Consider the following 16,560-nt stretch of genomic DNA (forward strand, 5'->3'; position numbering starts at 1 on the left):
GATCAGTTGTTCCTGTCCCTGTACCCCATCCCCTTCCAAGGCCAGGGCATGTTAGAACTGTGTATTGTCTCATAAAATGAGGTGTATTTGTCCCCACTCAAGACCAGGAGTACCTGGCAGTGTGTAGGACCCACCCTCAGTGTAGGCAGTATGTTCAAGCCCATCTGAAGTTCTTTTCCCAGGGCTCTTTCCGTAACGCACATGTACCAGCTGAGCCTGGCTCTTGGGAAGTACCGTTAGTCTGGAGCTCTCAGAACCCTGAGATCTGAGTGCTCTCATTCTCTTGTCCCCATAGAATGCAAACAGTGATTGAAACAAGAGGAGACATTGCACCAGGAGCATGTGGTACTGGCTTGGTACTCACATTACATTTCCCTGTTTCATCCTGTAAGAGAGCTGAGCCTCAGGGAAGCAAGTCTGATTGTCCAGAGTCATACAGCAGTGGCTAGGACTGAGATCATTAACTAGTCCTGGTTTCATTTCTGTTGCTGTGAAAAAAATATACCTGGGCTAGAAAGCAACCTAAAGGAACTTAAGACCGCATCACATCCACACTCAAGAATAGAGAAAAGTAAATATATAAATGCTTAGTACTTGGCTTTCTTTCTTTATTTTTCTATGGTTCAGGACTCAAAACCTAGGGAATGGTGCTGCCCATAGTGGGCTGGGTCTTCCCTCTTCATTTAACACAGTTAATCAATCCCCTACAGACATGCGCAATGCCATCCTCATCTAGACAATCCCTCAATCTAGACATTCAGAAAGATACGATCTTTCTGGGTGATTATAAGGTTGCCTTAAGTCTTTCTTCCTCTTTCTCTTTCTCTTTCTTTCTCTCTTTCTCTCTTTCTTTCTTTCTTTCTTTCTTTCTTTCTTTCTTTCTTTTTTTTTCTTTTCTTTTTTGCTATAATGAAAAGCTATGACCAAAGGAACTTGGGAAGGAAAAGTTTATTTGGCTTCTACTTCTACATCACTGTTCATCATTGAAGGAAGTCAGGACAGGAACTCAAACTGGGCAGGAACCTGGAGTCAGGAGCTGATACAGAGGCCATAGAGGAGTGTTATTTACTAGCTTATTCTTTATAACTAGCTCAGCCCGCTTTCTTCTAGAACCCAGGACCAGCAGTCCATGGATGGCACAACCCACAATGGGCTGGGCCCTTCCCTATCAATCACTAATGAAGAAAATGCCCTATAGCTGGATCCTATGAAAGCATTTTCTCAGCTGAGAAATTCTGATGACTTATATCAAGCTGACAAAGCTAGCCACAACAACGGAGATGTGATGAACTCTGAGGGCCACTACTTTTGATGATCTCTAAAAGGATTGGCAAGCTGCAGCTGCAGGATAAACCAGGGTGGTCCAGATGCCTCCAGGGTTTTCTCTCTGTCTGCCCAAACTCTACAGCCAAGGGCTCCAGCCAGCTTTGAAGTGTCATTGTCTCAAACACTGTCAACTGTGTGACTGCATTCAAGGTCTCAAGAAGCCCTTGATGGGGTAGATTTGAGTCTTGGAGTTTCTCCAAAGGAAGTAAAATGATGTCAGTTCAGAGACTGGCATACAGACACATTGATGGAGAGGAGCATTTGGCTGGGATTCCATGCTCCAATGCTGAGCAGCTGGAGTCCATAGGGATCTGTACCTAACCTCTCTGGTTCTCATATGACATAATAATGGTGTCCTCCTCACCAGTGGGCAGTAAATCATAGCATGGGTAAGATTATGAAAGAAAGATACCTTCGTAGAGTGCCTGCTATACATAAAGTTTTCGATAGAGATCCAACAAGAAGCCATCAAAATATCTATTAGTGAGGGGTTAATTAGAAGGCTCAGGCAATACAAATGAGAAGGCGCGGGCAATACAAATGAAATCTAAGCATTAGTTTAAAATATGCTTAGATGAGAGTTGTGAGTGGAGAGGTATTCATGGTATATTATTACATGAAAAAACAGTTACAAAACAGATAGTGATAATATGATCTGGGCACCCCCCCCCCTTTTTTCCCTAATATACATCCCCAAAACAAGACCAAGGATTCTCAGACATTTTCAAATGTGGTTCCCAGCCCAGCAGCTTGAGGGCACTAAACCTGAATGCAGGCCTCACATTGGGACTCTGGAGTGAGACCCTGTGATGTGGTGCTGAGACCCACCTGTAGATGAAATGTGTTAATAGCAATTGTCAATAGCTCTTTAAAATTGGTAGTTAACTGTTCTTTTCACTTAATTTTATCTTTAAAAAAAAAGTTTAATGCAGGACTGGAGAGAGAGCTCAGTGGATGAGAACACTGGCTGTTCTTCCCAAGGACCCAGGTTCAGTTACCATCACCCACATGGCAGCTCACGAGCATCTGTGACTCCAGATCTAGAATATCTGATGCTTCTGGCCTCCTTGGGTTCTCCATGAATGTGGTTCACAGACATACATGCATGCAAAACTCTCATATGCATTAAATAAATAAATGAAATGAAATGAAATAAACAATTTTAAAGAAAGTGTTAAAGCAATAAGCAGATACTGTGTGATGGTAGAGCCAGGGCCATACAGAAAAGATTTCCTTGCTGAGAGGGTTGCACACACCTTTAATCCCAGGTACGGGGAGGAAGAGACAGGAGTGTCTCTATGAGTTCAAGGCCGACCTGGTCTAGAAAGCTCTAGGCTAGCCAAGACTACATAGTAAAACCCTGTCTCAAAACAAAACAAAACAAAACCCAAAAAAACAAGACAAAAAAAAAAACTATAGTTTTTATTAAGGGGCTGAGGCTGTGGCTCAGCTGTCATGCATAAAGGCCTGACTTCAGTCCTCAGCACCACATGAACCAGGTGTGGTGCTGCATGCCTGTAATCCCATCATTTAAGAGGTGGATGGAAGCAGGAAGACTCAGAGTTCAAGGTCACCTTTGGCTCCATCGCAAGTTCAAGGCCAGCCTGGACTATATAGGACCCACCTCAAAAAAAAAAAAAGTCTTCAAAAATAAACTGTAAAAACAGCACACAGGGTAGGGAGTGTCCAGGGCCGTTACATTCTAAGTTGACCCTGATCCCTGACCCTGGCCTCTTCTGCAGGTGACTATTATTGGATACACACTTGGGATCCCCGATGTCATCATGGGCATCACCTTCCTGGCAGCAGGCACAAGTGTTCCAGACTGCATGGCCAGCTTAATTGTGGCAAGACAAGGTATGGATTAAGCCTCAGCCCCCATCCCCCGCTGGCAAGTTCCCTGTCTCCTTCGCTGTTCTTGGAGAGACATGGACAAATATCTATCCACCCCATACAGGGTGCTGATGACAGACCAAAAATAATTCCATCCAACTCTAGCTTGGGGAACCAGGGAATTTACTGGCTTTACTTCCAGCGTTGGGGCAGGAGGGAGGGGAGGAGCCACTTACAGGAACATGGGTAACCCCCAAACCTCCCTGCATTGCTATGAGTCCCACCCCACCATGGATGATGACCTTGTGAGAGCTGCATCAAAAAGCCCACCCACAACTCCCTCCTGCATCCTAGCTGCACAGGCCCTGGTGGGAAAGGGGATGCTAGAGCCAATAGGCTTTGTGCTACTTGGAGGCAGGAGGGAGTAGTGGGTAGACTCTCAGGTAAAGGTCTGATGATCCTCTTCCCTCTCCTGCTTGGGAAGTCAACAGTCCACCCCCACCCCCACCCTCTTCACAACAGAGGCCCATCTGTCAATGTACTGCACTCATTTCATCGCCATGACAACAGGTTATTGTTGCGCCCCACCAGCAGTCCACAACGCGAACGGTTCAACTGAGGATGGCAGTTCGAGCTGAAAAGAGAGGAAGCTAGACGGGGCGGGAGAAAGAACGAGGCCAAGACGATTTCATGTTCAAAGCCCCCCTTTACTAATTTCGACATTCAGTTATAAAGGAAGGGGGAGGGAACCCGATTTCCCGCCAAGTAACTCGGGGTCCAGTAGCAGGATGAACACATGTGTGGCTCCAAGCAGCAAAGCGACAGGGTCCAGCAGTGGGCGTGGCAGAACGAATGAGCAGGAAACTCCACCCCTGAGCCAGCAGGTTCCAGGCTAAAAAAAGGGAGACCACAGGTTATCTCTGCTCCTTGATGGATATGGGATGGTCTTGGTATGCCCAGAAGAAAAAGCTATGCCATGACAAATACTGAGATGGACTCCCTTAGATCTTTCAAAGTGCTTTCCTATGTGGTTGTTTTAAAGGAGACGTGTCCTGAGGTTACAGTGTGGGACGGGACAGAGCCTCCACCTAGAAGTCATACAGCAAATGACTGGTTATATGCTTTAGTCACTTTTGTTCTGCTGCGACCAAATTACTCCACAATACATACAAGAAGACAGCTTTATCTTTGCTCGTGGTTTCCTGAGAGCTCAGCCCATCACAGCAGAAACTGCAGGGCACACAATGTGGCATTGGACATGGGTGGTAATGAGTGTCCACATGGCGGTGGATCGGGAACCAGAGGCTGGAAGTGGTGACCCAGTGTCAAAACTTAGGCTCCACTTCCCAGCAGCTCCACAAGGCATCTAAATAGTGCCTCTGTCTGAGGAACAAGTGCTCCGAACATGAGGCTGCTGGAAACATTGTAGGTCCAAGCCATAACAAATGAGAGCCATGTCTGACTCAGGCAGGCATCGTGGGACTCCCAGACACTGGCTCTGTCTGTTCTCCTGAATTCTAGAAGATGTGAAGTGTTTTGCTTTGCATATGGGCTTTTTTGGGGGGTTAGGAAGTAATCCAGGTGGAACAAGATGGAGGCTGGAGACAAGAGGAGAGGGCAGTGCCAGGGAGAAGAGTTGGCTCTGCAAATTAAGGCACATTCCTCCAAGAGATTCAAAGGCTGAGAAGACCTGAAGAAAAGGCAGTGTGATATACAAGCTATCACACTGGGGGTTAGGTAGGCAGGTGCCTGACAGAATTAGAGGTCACTGGAAGCAGCAGTTGAGGGGAATGGAATTTACTTGGGTGACCTTTGCCCTTTCCAGGACAGCTCCACACAATTGAACTTACCTTACCGGAAGTTTGACGCCAGGGCCCAGGGCCTGTGGGGCCTATGCACTCTTCACATTCCTACTCGATTCCGTGTGAACCACACCTCTCTGACTCGCTTGGCCTGTAGCTGTGTCCCGCTGTGGGCTCTGTTTCTGCTGTTATGGGCTGTGAGTCCCTCTGTGTATCTGCAGCCACACTTCCTGCTTACAAGAACAGCTGGATTAGAGCCCATTTGCTTTATTTATTGGCATCTGTAAAAATTCTAAACCCAGTCACAGTCAGAGGCTCTGGGAGGACATGAATTAGAGGCAGGGTAGGGACAGCTCCTTGCACAATACATTGAGTGAGAAGAAAGCTGAGGGTCACGGGGGCCTCTCAGACGTTCAGTCACATGAGCCTAGGGGAAGTCAGTCTCACGTAGTCCACAGCACAAAGGTAACAAAGTCTCCCCTGAGTGGAGCTAAGGAAAGACAAGGCAAAAGGATGTTTTCCTTAGACACAAGCAGGAAGTAATGCAATTCTAGCTGCCTCAAGGTTTGGGTGGTCCCAGTGGGCTCAATGAAGGGTCTCATTTAGGAACAGGGATAAGCAGGGTTCTATAGCAGGAAACTGTCGCAGAGTAGCTACAGTGAAAGAACTGTGTGTGAGGCTGAGGCTTGGGGTGCCAAGCTGTCCTAAATTAATAGTGATGTGATCGACAGAACCCAGTCCACATGGTCAGAGTAGAAGCGTCTCTATGACAAAGGGTTCGGAGCCCCGTTCAGAGTCAACTGTGTGAAGCAGGGAATCACAAAGGTGCTCTGACAGGAGTGTCTGCACCAACCTCCATAGGGCTCCCTACAGGCAAAGCCTGGCAGGTATTGACTGAGGCACACCCAATGATATACCCAAACTCGTAGACCCTACACAGCCATGCTCAGTCAGGACCTGCTTCTTACAGAAACCCCAGGTGACATGTGCACGCCTTAAGGTGTGACTCACACTTTCCAAGGCTCCTCAAAGAGTTACTTATCTTCCCGGCTACCTGTGCAGCTCAGACAGTTGCCCTGAGAAGCACTCAACCCCCTCCTCTCCAAATTCCAACATCTTTAGCCTATCCTCACCAGGTACAAGGAGTTGGTCCCAAGCACATTCCTTCATGGTACCTGAGGCTGGGAGCCTGCTAGACCAGAGTCCAGACCTCAGAGCCCTCAGCTGCCAAGATTCTAAAATTTTTCACACCAGGGAGGAAGAGGCATGCACTGGGGGTGGGGGTCATCAGAGAACAGCAATGAGAACACAGGAGGGGAGGTGTGTCTCACAGGAGGATGGTGAAGATACAGGTCTGGATGCTGGATGGGCTTCTGATGAGTGCCACAGCTACCTAAGTGATGTTATGTTTGTAGACACTTGTGTTCCAAGGTTGGGCCTTCTGCTCACATTTGTGGGTGCCAGGTTACAACATCAGAGCTCTGCCAACTCTTTTCTTAAAGTTGTTCTAGTTCTTCAAGAGAGGAAGTGCCTTGGCTGTGTGATCGACAAGGTCTTGGACAGTGGGGCAAGAAGGGGATTGAACAATAGCCTCTGCCTGGAAAGAGAAAGGTCGTCTTTCCAAAACCACCAGAACATCAGATCTGATGCTCTGTGGACCCAGAGAAGGACATGGATACCACTGTCCAGGCACAGATACGAATCATGGCTTGGTAGAAAGGATGTGGGCCCAGCATCCTGAGGCTGAGCCTCTAGCAAAGGGTTAGGCCTTGGTCACCTGCCACATGAGAGTGGTGGTCCCACCCAAACCCAGCAAAGCTGAGAGAACTAGAGGGAGCAGAGCCAGCGGTAGGCCCTTGAGCACGGCAGCTGTCAAGTCGGACAGGAGAATAACGGAGGAGCCTGTGTTCATTTGCTACAGCCAATGTTGGCAGGGGGACTTAAACAGTATTTACCCCTCACATTCCTGAAGGCTGTAAAATGAAGGTCAGGGTGTGGGCAGGGCTGGCACCTTCTGGCAGCTATGAGCCTTTTCCTCTCCCAACTCTATTTGGCCACCTTTGTGCTTGCATGGTTTTCTCCTATGTACTGTTGATATCTGGATTTCTCTTTTCCCTAGGACTCTAGGACCAGGGCTCAGCCTAATGCCTTCATCATAGCCCACTGACTCAAAATAAGGCCACATCTGAAGTGCTGGTGTGGGGTCAGGACATTCACGTACAGATCCCACCCACGAAAGGAGCCTTTAGGTCTCATGAAAAGAGGGAATCTTAGACCACACAGATATTTTACAAGCATAGAGCCCAAGAAGGACTCCCCTTCTTTTGAACAGCCCTGATAGAGGGGTTCAGAGAGGGAATGAGGGTTCCCTGAGATCCACTCCTGATGGAAGGAATGTGTTACTTATTCTCCAGGTCTTGGAGACATGGCAGTCTCTAACACCATCGGAAGCAACGTGTTTGATATCCTGGTGGGGCTTGGCATCCCGTGGGGCCTGCAGACCATGGTTATTAATTATGGATCCACAGTAAGTCCTGCCACTTCCTGAAGAAGTGCATAGGTATGTTTCAGAGGGAGGGACGAGGCTCTCTCAGTTCCAGCCTGGAGTTCTGGGGAGACGTGCCACCCTTTGCCCTTTGCATCCACTTTCTTCGATGGCGTCTGCGACAGCCTAGCCTGCAGGAGGAAACTCATGCTTACTGCATCTTCCTCAGTGCCTCTTCCTCTTGCATAAGCCCACCAGCACCTATCCCCATCCGGGTCCACTTCCTGATGAACCAAGTACAGACTTGCACCCATGGCTCCCCGTGTGTCATGAGGCTCTGACTATCCTGCATCCATCAGCAGGAGCCCTGTTTCCCAAAAGAGAGAATGAATACTCTGAAGGTGGGGCTTTCAGAATAGACTGGCCGACCAACTCAGAGATTTGTGGCTCATGTGCTTCACTCTCCAGGTGAAGATCAACAGCCGGGGTCTGGTCTATTCCGTGGTGCTGCTGCTGGGCTCTGTCGCTCTCACTGTGAGTTTTTGCCATTTCCAAACTGGAGCGCCATGAATACTTCATTTCATGCAGCTCAGCCTGGCTGGGCACATCTCCCTGTTACTTGCCCTCCAGGGTGAGGGGCAAGCCAAGGACATGTATATACTTAAAGACACCCCCAAAGCAAGAGCAACCGCTATGGTACTTTATCCTGAGCAAGTAAGGTGTCACCAGGGGACCTGGAAAATGACCCTGGTCAGTTATGGCTTGACCAAGCACCCATGTGATCAAAAGAAGGGGTCACGGTGATTCCCAATTGTAATTTCATCCTAGGGAAAGCAGAGACAAGCAAGTCTTTAGGGACTGGACATCCATCTTAGCCAAACTAGAATATTTCAGGTTCAGTGAGAGACTATATCAAAAATAAGGTGAATAACATTTGAGGAATGACAGCCATGACTGTCCTCTGACCTCTGCACGTACCCACATACATGCACCCACACATGTGTACACACACACACACACACACACAGACACAGACACAAACATATCACTAGGGTTGTCATGTCACACAATTACATTTCAATTCTTCTTTTTCTTTTTTTTTTATTGGATATTTTCTTCATTTACATTTCAAATGTTATCCCCTTTTCCAGTCCCCATTTCAATTCTTTCTGACTAGTCCAAGGAGAGAGAAATTCTCCACACTCGCTGATCTGACAATAGTGGACATGACAGTCCTCAGGACAATGAGTAATGACAACGAGGTCCTCCCTGCTCTCATGCACAGTCCTATGCTGTGCATTTCATAACTATGGTATTTTATTTCATCCTCACCAGCCCTCATGAGGAAGGTACTATTAGTCCCATTTTGCAGAAAAACTCAAGGCTCAGACATTAAGCAGAATTGGAGTTGGAGGCCAGCTTGTTCTGTATTTACAGAGCTCTCTGCTCGGTGGAGGCAGCTGTGGTCCAGCCCAGGGAAGCTTTGATTCAGGGATAAGAGCTAGGGCAGTGGGGCAGTGGGGGTGAGAGTAGGGGTGGGGGAGCTTGTTCTCCCAACATGTGGAAAACAGAGTGAGGCCCCGAGCAAAAGTTTACCCAGAAAGGCTCAAATGAGCCTGGGAAATCTGCTGAAGAGAAAAGATTATGATGCCAGGTTCCGAGGCAAAGGTGGAGATCTGGTTTCCTTAGAGAGGGGCCATGGTAAGACCATGTTTCATCCGGAGGAAGTGACCTGTCTCATAAGGGAGGGCCAGTTCGTGAGAGTGGCTGCTGTAGATTCAACCATATCATGGGACAAGCCTCAGAGTCTAGTCTTAATTGGACCAGAATCTTCTCAACATTTTGTAGAAAGTTTTAGAGTCCACACTGTTATTGTTTGGTAAAATGTCCCTTGGATCTCTCAGCCCCACCAAGCCTAGTTCTCCCCCTGTCTCCTACCAGGTCCTTGGTATTCACCTCAACAAATGGCGCCTGGACCGGAAACTGGGCATCTACGTGCTGGTCCTCTATGCTGTCTTCCTGTGCTTCTCCATAATGATAGAGTTTAATGTCTTTACCTTCGTCAACTTGCCCATGTGCAGAGAAGACGACTAAAGCTGAACCATTGCCCAGGAAACTGCTGTTGCCACCGAGATGCTGGCGTCCTCTCTCTCTCTTTCTCCACACAGGTCTCTACTGCCTTGGCAGCCACTGTCAATTCTTTCATGAGCTGGAAGGAAGGGCCACCATGGTCTTTGTCTGGTCACGGGCCAGGCTGCTGGGCATCTGTTCCCGCATGACAGGGTCCAGCCGTTATTTGAGCAGCTCCACAGACTCTTGGCTACCAGCTGCAGGGATGCATCGTATCTCTTCTCTCTTGCACACTTTAGTCAAAAGGACTTTTGTGTGCTGTTTGTCTTTCTGTTACATGGGCAGCCTCAGAAATGAGTCAGCCCGTAAACACAAGGTGTCCTAGGTGAGTGCAAAGTAGGTCCAGAGGCAAGTGTCTCCTCTGAGCCTGGAGAAAGCAGACTATGTTACCATGACTCTGCTGGGAACACTGGAAGAGACAAAGTATCAACCTGCAGGGGCTTCCAACCACTGCAGTTATAGGAAAACTAGGAAGCGTGGAAACTCTCTCAATAGAAGAGAGAAAAGCAAGCGAATACTGTTATCCTTTTTATTGACACATTCAGAAACTGAGCAATGAAATATTAAAAATAAAACATCACGTATAGATCATCATACTTGAAGAATATCATTCCACTCAAAAGAATCATTAACAGGGAGCAAAAGGTGACCCTCGGAGAAAAATTAACCCTCTGTGTGTCATCCCATTCTGACTCCGAGACGATTTGGTTTGGAATATAGAAAAGGTGGAAGACCGCCCAGAAATAGGTGCTAACTCAGAGACACAGTGGGGAATGTAGTCACAGCTACACATTTCAGACCTTAGGATGCCATGCTCTGTCCTGTGGGGTTTGTAACTTCTCGGTTAATGATCTGCTACAAAACTACCCCATTGAAAGACACAATGTTTATATTGTTTATATGCCCAAGCAATTGCAGAAGTAATGGTTACGGACAAGAAGAGAGCTTCAGCAAATTGCTCTCTCTGGTTAGCTGAAGCCAAGTATGAAAAACGAACCTTAGAATTTTTAGAGCTAAGTCTTTTCAACTTCAGAGTTTGTTATAACAAGCAAAGCCAGGGATGGGAGATGGACCCAAACATAGGAAAATACGAAACACTGTTGGACTGCTTTGTAGCTCTGAAATCTCTGTGTAATGGTTTCCTGACTATAAACCATCCCTGGGTTCTAATGAGAAAGCACAAATTAATTTTATATAGTGAGGTTCTTATTTTTTTAATGTTTCTATTGCAAAAGTCTATCAAATCTGATGCACTTTGAATACTGAGATATTTTGCACAGTAGAAGGCATGGGGGTGACCCAGGGTAATGAGAGAAGGGCTTTTAGTGATTTTAATATCGGTGGCTACTGTAAATCTAGCAGCCCAGTCCTTCTGGGCCCATGGTGGAATCTGTAGCAATGTTCTCTGAATTTCAAGGGACAAAGCATTCAAGCTTGTGTTCCTTAAGTTCCCTTAGCAGAACTGCATTGAGACCTCGCTCCCATTACCAGCCTTCTATTCGGGGTTCACATCAGTATTAGTAGCTCGCCTAAGTCAAGGCTTTGTTCTTTGTCTATCTGGATGAAGTCGGTGGTCTTCAGAGTGAGGCAATGTAAGCTCCCTTAAAAAGAGTAGCTGATAGGCTAAGGGCAGGAGCCTGAAGGTGCCCCAGTGTAAAGTCAGCGCAAGAGGTTTCAGAGTTATCTACTCCCTGGTAGCTCATTCACTACACTACACACACACACACACACACACACACACACACACACACACACACACCTCCCTTTCACAGGCGCATGCAAGCTCCGAGTGCTTCTGTCTCCTAACTTCTCTGTAGTGTACGCATGGGTTACTCTCATCTCGTCAGCAATTAGCATCAAGTGACTCTAGTTTAGCTTCAGACAGTAGCAGAGCTGAGGCCAAAGGTCTCCATCACCCCTCCTGCTCTGGCTGGTACACTAGATTGGCCAGCCTGACACGGTGGCATGATTTGCTCTGAGTTGGGGGTGTGAATCTTACTTCTTGGGTCAAAAACACCCCATGGAATATTTAATTTACCCAGAAAAATTTCAAATCATATTGTAATACCTGCCCTTGTTGAATGCCCCTGCTTTTCCTGCACTGTGTTTTGAGTCTCCGCATCTTCAAGAAGCTTGCAGAGAACATCACTGTAGCCTCCCTCTCCCCCACAGAATCTTCTGGAAGCTATATAGTGTCTCGCAACTGCAGTTAGAAACTGGAAATTATGTTTTCAGCCTGAAGGGCACACCTCTTGCTAGTTTTCTTTTGACTTAAATGTGCCAATGATCCTCAAAGGCTCTGGGCATCTCTCCTATCTAAGAAACTACAGGTTTACAATGAAAATTTCTGGTTTTAGCTAAATATTTTTCCTCGTGAGTTTAAAGTGTCATTTGATAATATAGACCTTCGTTTTGGAAAAACATGCTTCCATTAGTATACAGGATTGCTTTCACTGTTTTATCCCCAAAGCTAAATTAGTATGGTGCAATTACTTCTGCTACAAAAAGAAAGAAAAAAAAAAAAACAAGTTACAAAAATACACTTAGGTTTTTCTCTTCAGAGGCAGAAAATAAGAGCAAATGCTGTGTTCAAATGCAAGGTGTCTGCCTCTCTCTCTCCTGGCCTCTCCTGTCTGGATCCTTTATAGACCTGAGGTGGGGAGTAGTCTGTGGACAGAGAAAGTGTGAGTAGGGTCTCTCCTGCTGGGGAAGCAGGAGAGAAGTCCAGCCCAGCACTGAGGCTGCTCTCTGTGGCCTCCCTGCTCCCTGGGTGTGAAATTGGGCTGATCTTCTCCCATACTAGATCAGTAACCTCCTAGCCCACCTTGGCAGTGAGTAGCTGACATTTTTCAGCGCACCCCCCCTCCCACCAAGCCACTGATGCACACCTACATAGTGTCCCAACTCTGCCTGGACCCCTGGGGAAAGGCTTGGTTCTCTCTCTCTCTCTCTCTCTCTCTCTCTCTCTCTCTCTCTCTCTCTCTCTCTCTCTCTCTCTCTCTCTCTCTCTCTCTCCCCTACCTGTCTTACCTTCTCTTGTAAATTACCTTCGTAAGTTGCATGGAAAAGCTGGCTGTGTTCTTGGTAGATGCTAAAGGGACAAAGAAATTGCTGCTTAGAATTAAAAGCGCCAGGAGATTGCTTCCATCAGCCAGGTTTTAAATGCCTGCCAGAGGTGCCCTGATGTCTCCTAACACCATCTCCACAGGAGTCCTTCTCTGGGGGCAGTGAGCAGATGTTATCTAGGACACCCTGGGATGGCTTAGATGCCATGGTGTGTCCATAGAAACTTCTGGAAAGTTTCAAAAACGTTCTCTGGTTAACTGGAGTGGCAGTAAGTCATGATTCCTACAGCTAAGACCCTGTCTCCCTGAGCCCAGCTCTCTCTCTCCCCACGTAGACCCAGAGGGCACCTGCTTTCCCCAGGTATGAACACTCTACCTTGGTTTTGTGGTCTCTGCAGCTTAGCACATCCCATGAGCCCGTCAAGGGTCATACCTGCACTGGGCTTTCTCAAAGTCGAGAGGAGGGGCTCCTCCTGTTTTCTGGGAAACTCTCCCTGCTGTCAGTTATGTGGGCCCAGCAAAGAGACTTTCATGGGCTCTACCCACAGGGATGTCCCAATGTTTGGCTTCTCTGAGCTATATCATCTACAAAGTTCACACATGAGCCATGCAATTATGTTACATATATATGTGTGTGTGTATATGAATATGTATTTATAAATCCCCAAAATCTCAAAATGTTTCAAGGAAGTTTACAGTTTGGCATGGGGCCATGTGTTAGATAATCCTGGTGGTTATTTTTTGATAAAAGCAGCCTAAACCTGGTGGGTGCTGCTTTTGTGATTTGCCTCATGTCCAATTTGGGAAGATGTCCCTTCATCAAATGCATGCCTTCATGCAGTTGGAGAAAGGGGCACTTTTCTCCACCTCTGCCACTCGGGAGAGGTTATCATTTTAGGGAAGCCAGTTGAGTGGTCCAGGAGCTTTGTTTACCCTATGAAGGGGTTAAACATCAGAGCTTTTCAAAGGTCTTTGAATTCCAGTTTCCATGCATCTAGACTAAATCCTCAAATACCTTCTCACACACCCATATACCCACACATGTACTGCTAGGGAGTCGGGGCTCTGCTTTAACCCTATGTTTCTAATCTACCGTACAGTTTCCTGTCCAGTTGACCAAATTGTCTAACATCCTCCCTCTCCCAGGGCAATGGCTGAAGTCAAGTCTTGTCTAATCTGCCCTGACGTAGTCCCGGGGGCCCTGGGAAGCATCTAAGAGTTAAAACAGTCTGTTTCTGAGAAGGTCAAGGCTGTGGCTGTGTGCTTTTCTATCGTTACATTTACAGGGCTGGGGCTTGCCTACTCCCTGTTAAAAGCCCCAGGATAGATGCCAGCATGACCCACATCTCTTCCCACAGTGCTGCCAGAATCCAAGCAGTGGCTGCTTAGGCACCATTCTGGTCTCTGCTTTTCCATCCATGAATTCAAGAAAATCCCTAATCCTGGAGAGAATATGGGCCTTCCAACTCCACCCTTAGAAAATGGTTTGTTTGTTGTTGCTGCTGTTAGTTATTAATAGAAGTGACCATGTGACCTTTGGTTTGGCGTGATCAGTTTTTGTCTACTAAGGAAGGGTCCAAGACAACATTCACCCCTCTCATCACTCTAGAATTCCCAACAGGGAAGTTTTGGGGTTCACTCCAGAGGAAACACAGACATTTTCCAACTGGAGGCCTTTCCTCCCCCTGAACATGACCGAGATGGGTTCACTCTGTTCCTTGAGTGAAGTGTTCTGTGGGTGGGTTCTGGCTGTGGGTGTCCAGCCTCACCTTGAGCTGTGAGTTGTCGACCCTGGGACTGTGCTCTGCCTTTTTCCACCTGACCTACACCAGGTTTACTTGGGGCCCTCGGCAGATAGAAGTGCGGCTGAGCCACTGTGGCTGACTTGGGAATCTCCAGACTGTAGAGGGTTGGCTGCTGGTCTGTGAGGCTGGATATGCCCGTCAGAGCACTCAGTCCTGGCAGGCTATCCTCCTCCGTGTCTCCAAAGTCCTTCTTGATTTCTGACACAAAGGCAGCTTTGATTACACAGAGGCAGAAGCGACAGAAGGCCAGCCAGCTGCACCAGATCCAGGGGCAAGGTAGGGCTGCCAAGTCAAGCTGGACCTGAGGAGACCAGGCACATCCAAGATGCCAAGGGCCAGGCTGCGCAGTTTCCTCAGGGAGTTTGGACCTTTTCTCAACACAGTCTTGATTTATCAAGTCGCAGGCAGATGGAAACAGAAGAGTCTTGAGTCTTGAAAGAGCCTCCTTAAAAACACTCCAAACCAAGGATTTCTGAGGCCATCCAGACACTACCTAGTGCCCACAAGACATCTGTAGCACGCTGGGCTGAGCACCGCCATCTTTGTTCATTCTCTTTAACAAGCAGAGCAGGAGCAAGGGGTTGGGAAGCTGTAAATAATAAATATATTTATGCCGCTATTTATTTTTTCAATAACTGTGACCTCCTGCACTGTGAATGCTCTGTGATATGAGATTCTTAGTTTAATAAAACTGTCATTAAATTTGAATGAATTGATATTATTGGTTCCCAAACACTGGCATGATTTAACTTCTATTATGCAGAAAAGCACTCTAGAGTAATATATGAAACTAAACCTTTATAAGAAACCTAGCAGTCGGTGTTGTGACACAATATATCAAAACCATGTACACTGCCAATACAGTAAACAAACACAAGTCACCCTCCTGGTAGACCTTCCACCCACATTTCCATTGGATGTGGATATGAATTTCTTGGAAAGAATTATGTTGGAATAACAGCCACTGGAAGCCATTTCTATTTGCCTATTGAGACACAAATAAACTTCAGAAACAGGACAAGAAGTTGGAGCTTTTGATTACAAGGGTTGGAAATGAGTTAACAGAGTTGGATTTGAGATTCATCAAGCCTCGCTGGGATGAGTCCTGACGGCCCCACCCTGTTCTCATGGGAGCTGTCCCATCTCACCGTGTCCCAGACACACTTTAAAGGGTTTCAGCTTAGTTGTTATGATCTTGAGGTTCGTGTGTGTGTGTGTGTGTGTTGTGCATGGACACATTTGGGTGTGCACATGTGCAGTTGGAGATGAGACTGACATCAGGTACCATCTCCTATTGCCCCCGACCTTGTGTTTTGAGGCAGTATCTCTCCCTGAAAATAACACTTGTTCTATGACTGAGCTATATATTGTAACACAGAGATTTTTTTAAAAAAATACTGGGGAGGTGACACACCACACTCCGCAGTGCCCATGTGTTGGCGAGAAGACAGCTTGTGAAAGTCAGTTCTTTCCTTCCACCATGAGGAGCCCAAGGATGAAACTCACGGTGCCAGCCTTGGCAGGAAGCTCTTGGACATGCTGGAGCATCACGCTGGCCCTGCAGAGGTGCTTGCACAGACATGTTTGTTGTTGACATTATTCACAATAGCAACAAAATGGAATTAGCCTACATCTTTATGAAAGAAGGAATGGATAAAGAAAATGGCACATATAAAGTAGAGCTTTAGGCACAAAAAACATTGTTATACACGTTTCAGAAAAATGGATAGAACTGTATAATATTAATGAAATTACAAAGATTAAAAAAGAGAAACACTGTGTGTTCTCTCTCATATGTCTTAGCTTCTCATTTTTATTTATTTATTTACTTATTTATTTATTTTGAGATAGGATCTCTATGTGATTCTGGATATCCTGGAATTCCCTTTGTAGACCAGGCTGGCCTTGAACTCAAATAGATATGCCTGCCACTTCTTCCCAAGCGCTGGGATTAAAGGCATGGACCACCAGAGCTTCTGATTTTTCTATATATTATATTTATGTGGGGTGAGTATGTGTAGGGGCCTGGAAACTAGAAAGGGGCCCCTGAGAGGGGAAAGGAGGGTTGAGGAGGTGGGGGAGGGTAATAGAGCACCCGTGGAAAAGGGAATACT

At 46.8% G+C, this 16,560-nt stretch overlaps 1 protein-coding gene across 1 annotated transcript in view; it reads left to right on the top strand.

Moving 5' to 3' along the window:
• The window catches only part of Slc24a4 (solute carrier family 24 member 4), a 140,642-nt gene extending 130,470 nt beyond the window's left edge, over positions 1-10,172 (top strand). The window contains exons 14-17 of the mRNA XM_021179008.2: positions 3,069-3,183; positions 7,376-7,488; positions 7,915-7,980; positions 9,388-10,172. Of these exons, the coding sequence (XP_021034667.1) occupies positions 3,069-3,183; positions 7,376-7,488; positions 7,915-7,980; positions 9,388-9,540 (447 nt within the window). The 3' untranslated portion in view covers positions 9,541-10,172. The remainder of the gene's footprint in view (positions 1-3,068; positions 3,184-7,375; positions 7,489-7,914; positions 7,981-9,387) is intronic.
• Positions 10,173-16,560: the final 6,388 nt, after the last annotated feature.

The sequence above is a fragment of the Mus caroli genome, chromosome 12 (assembly GCF_900094665.2).
Source record: "Mus caroli chromosome 12, CAROLI_EIJ_v1.1, whole genome shotgun sequence".
NCBI classification, from domain to species: Eukaryota; Metazoa; Chordata; class Mammalia; order Rodentia; family Muridae; genus Mus; species Mus caroli.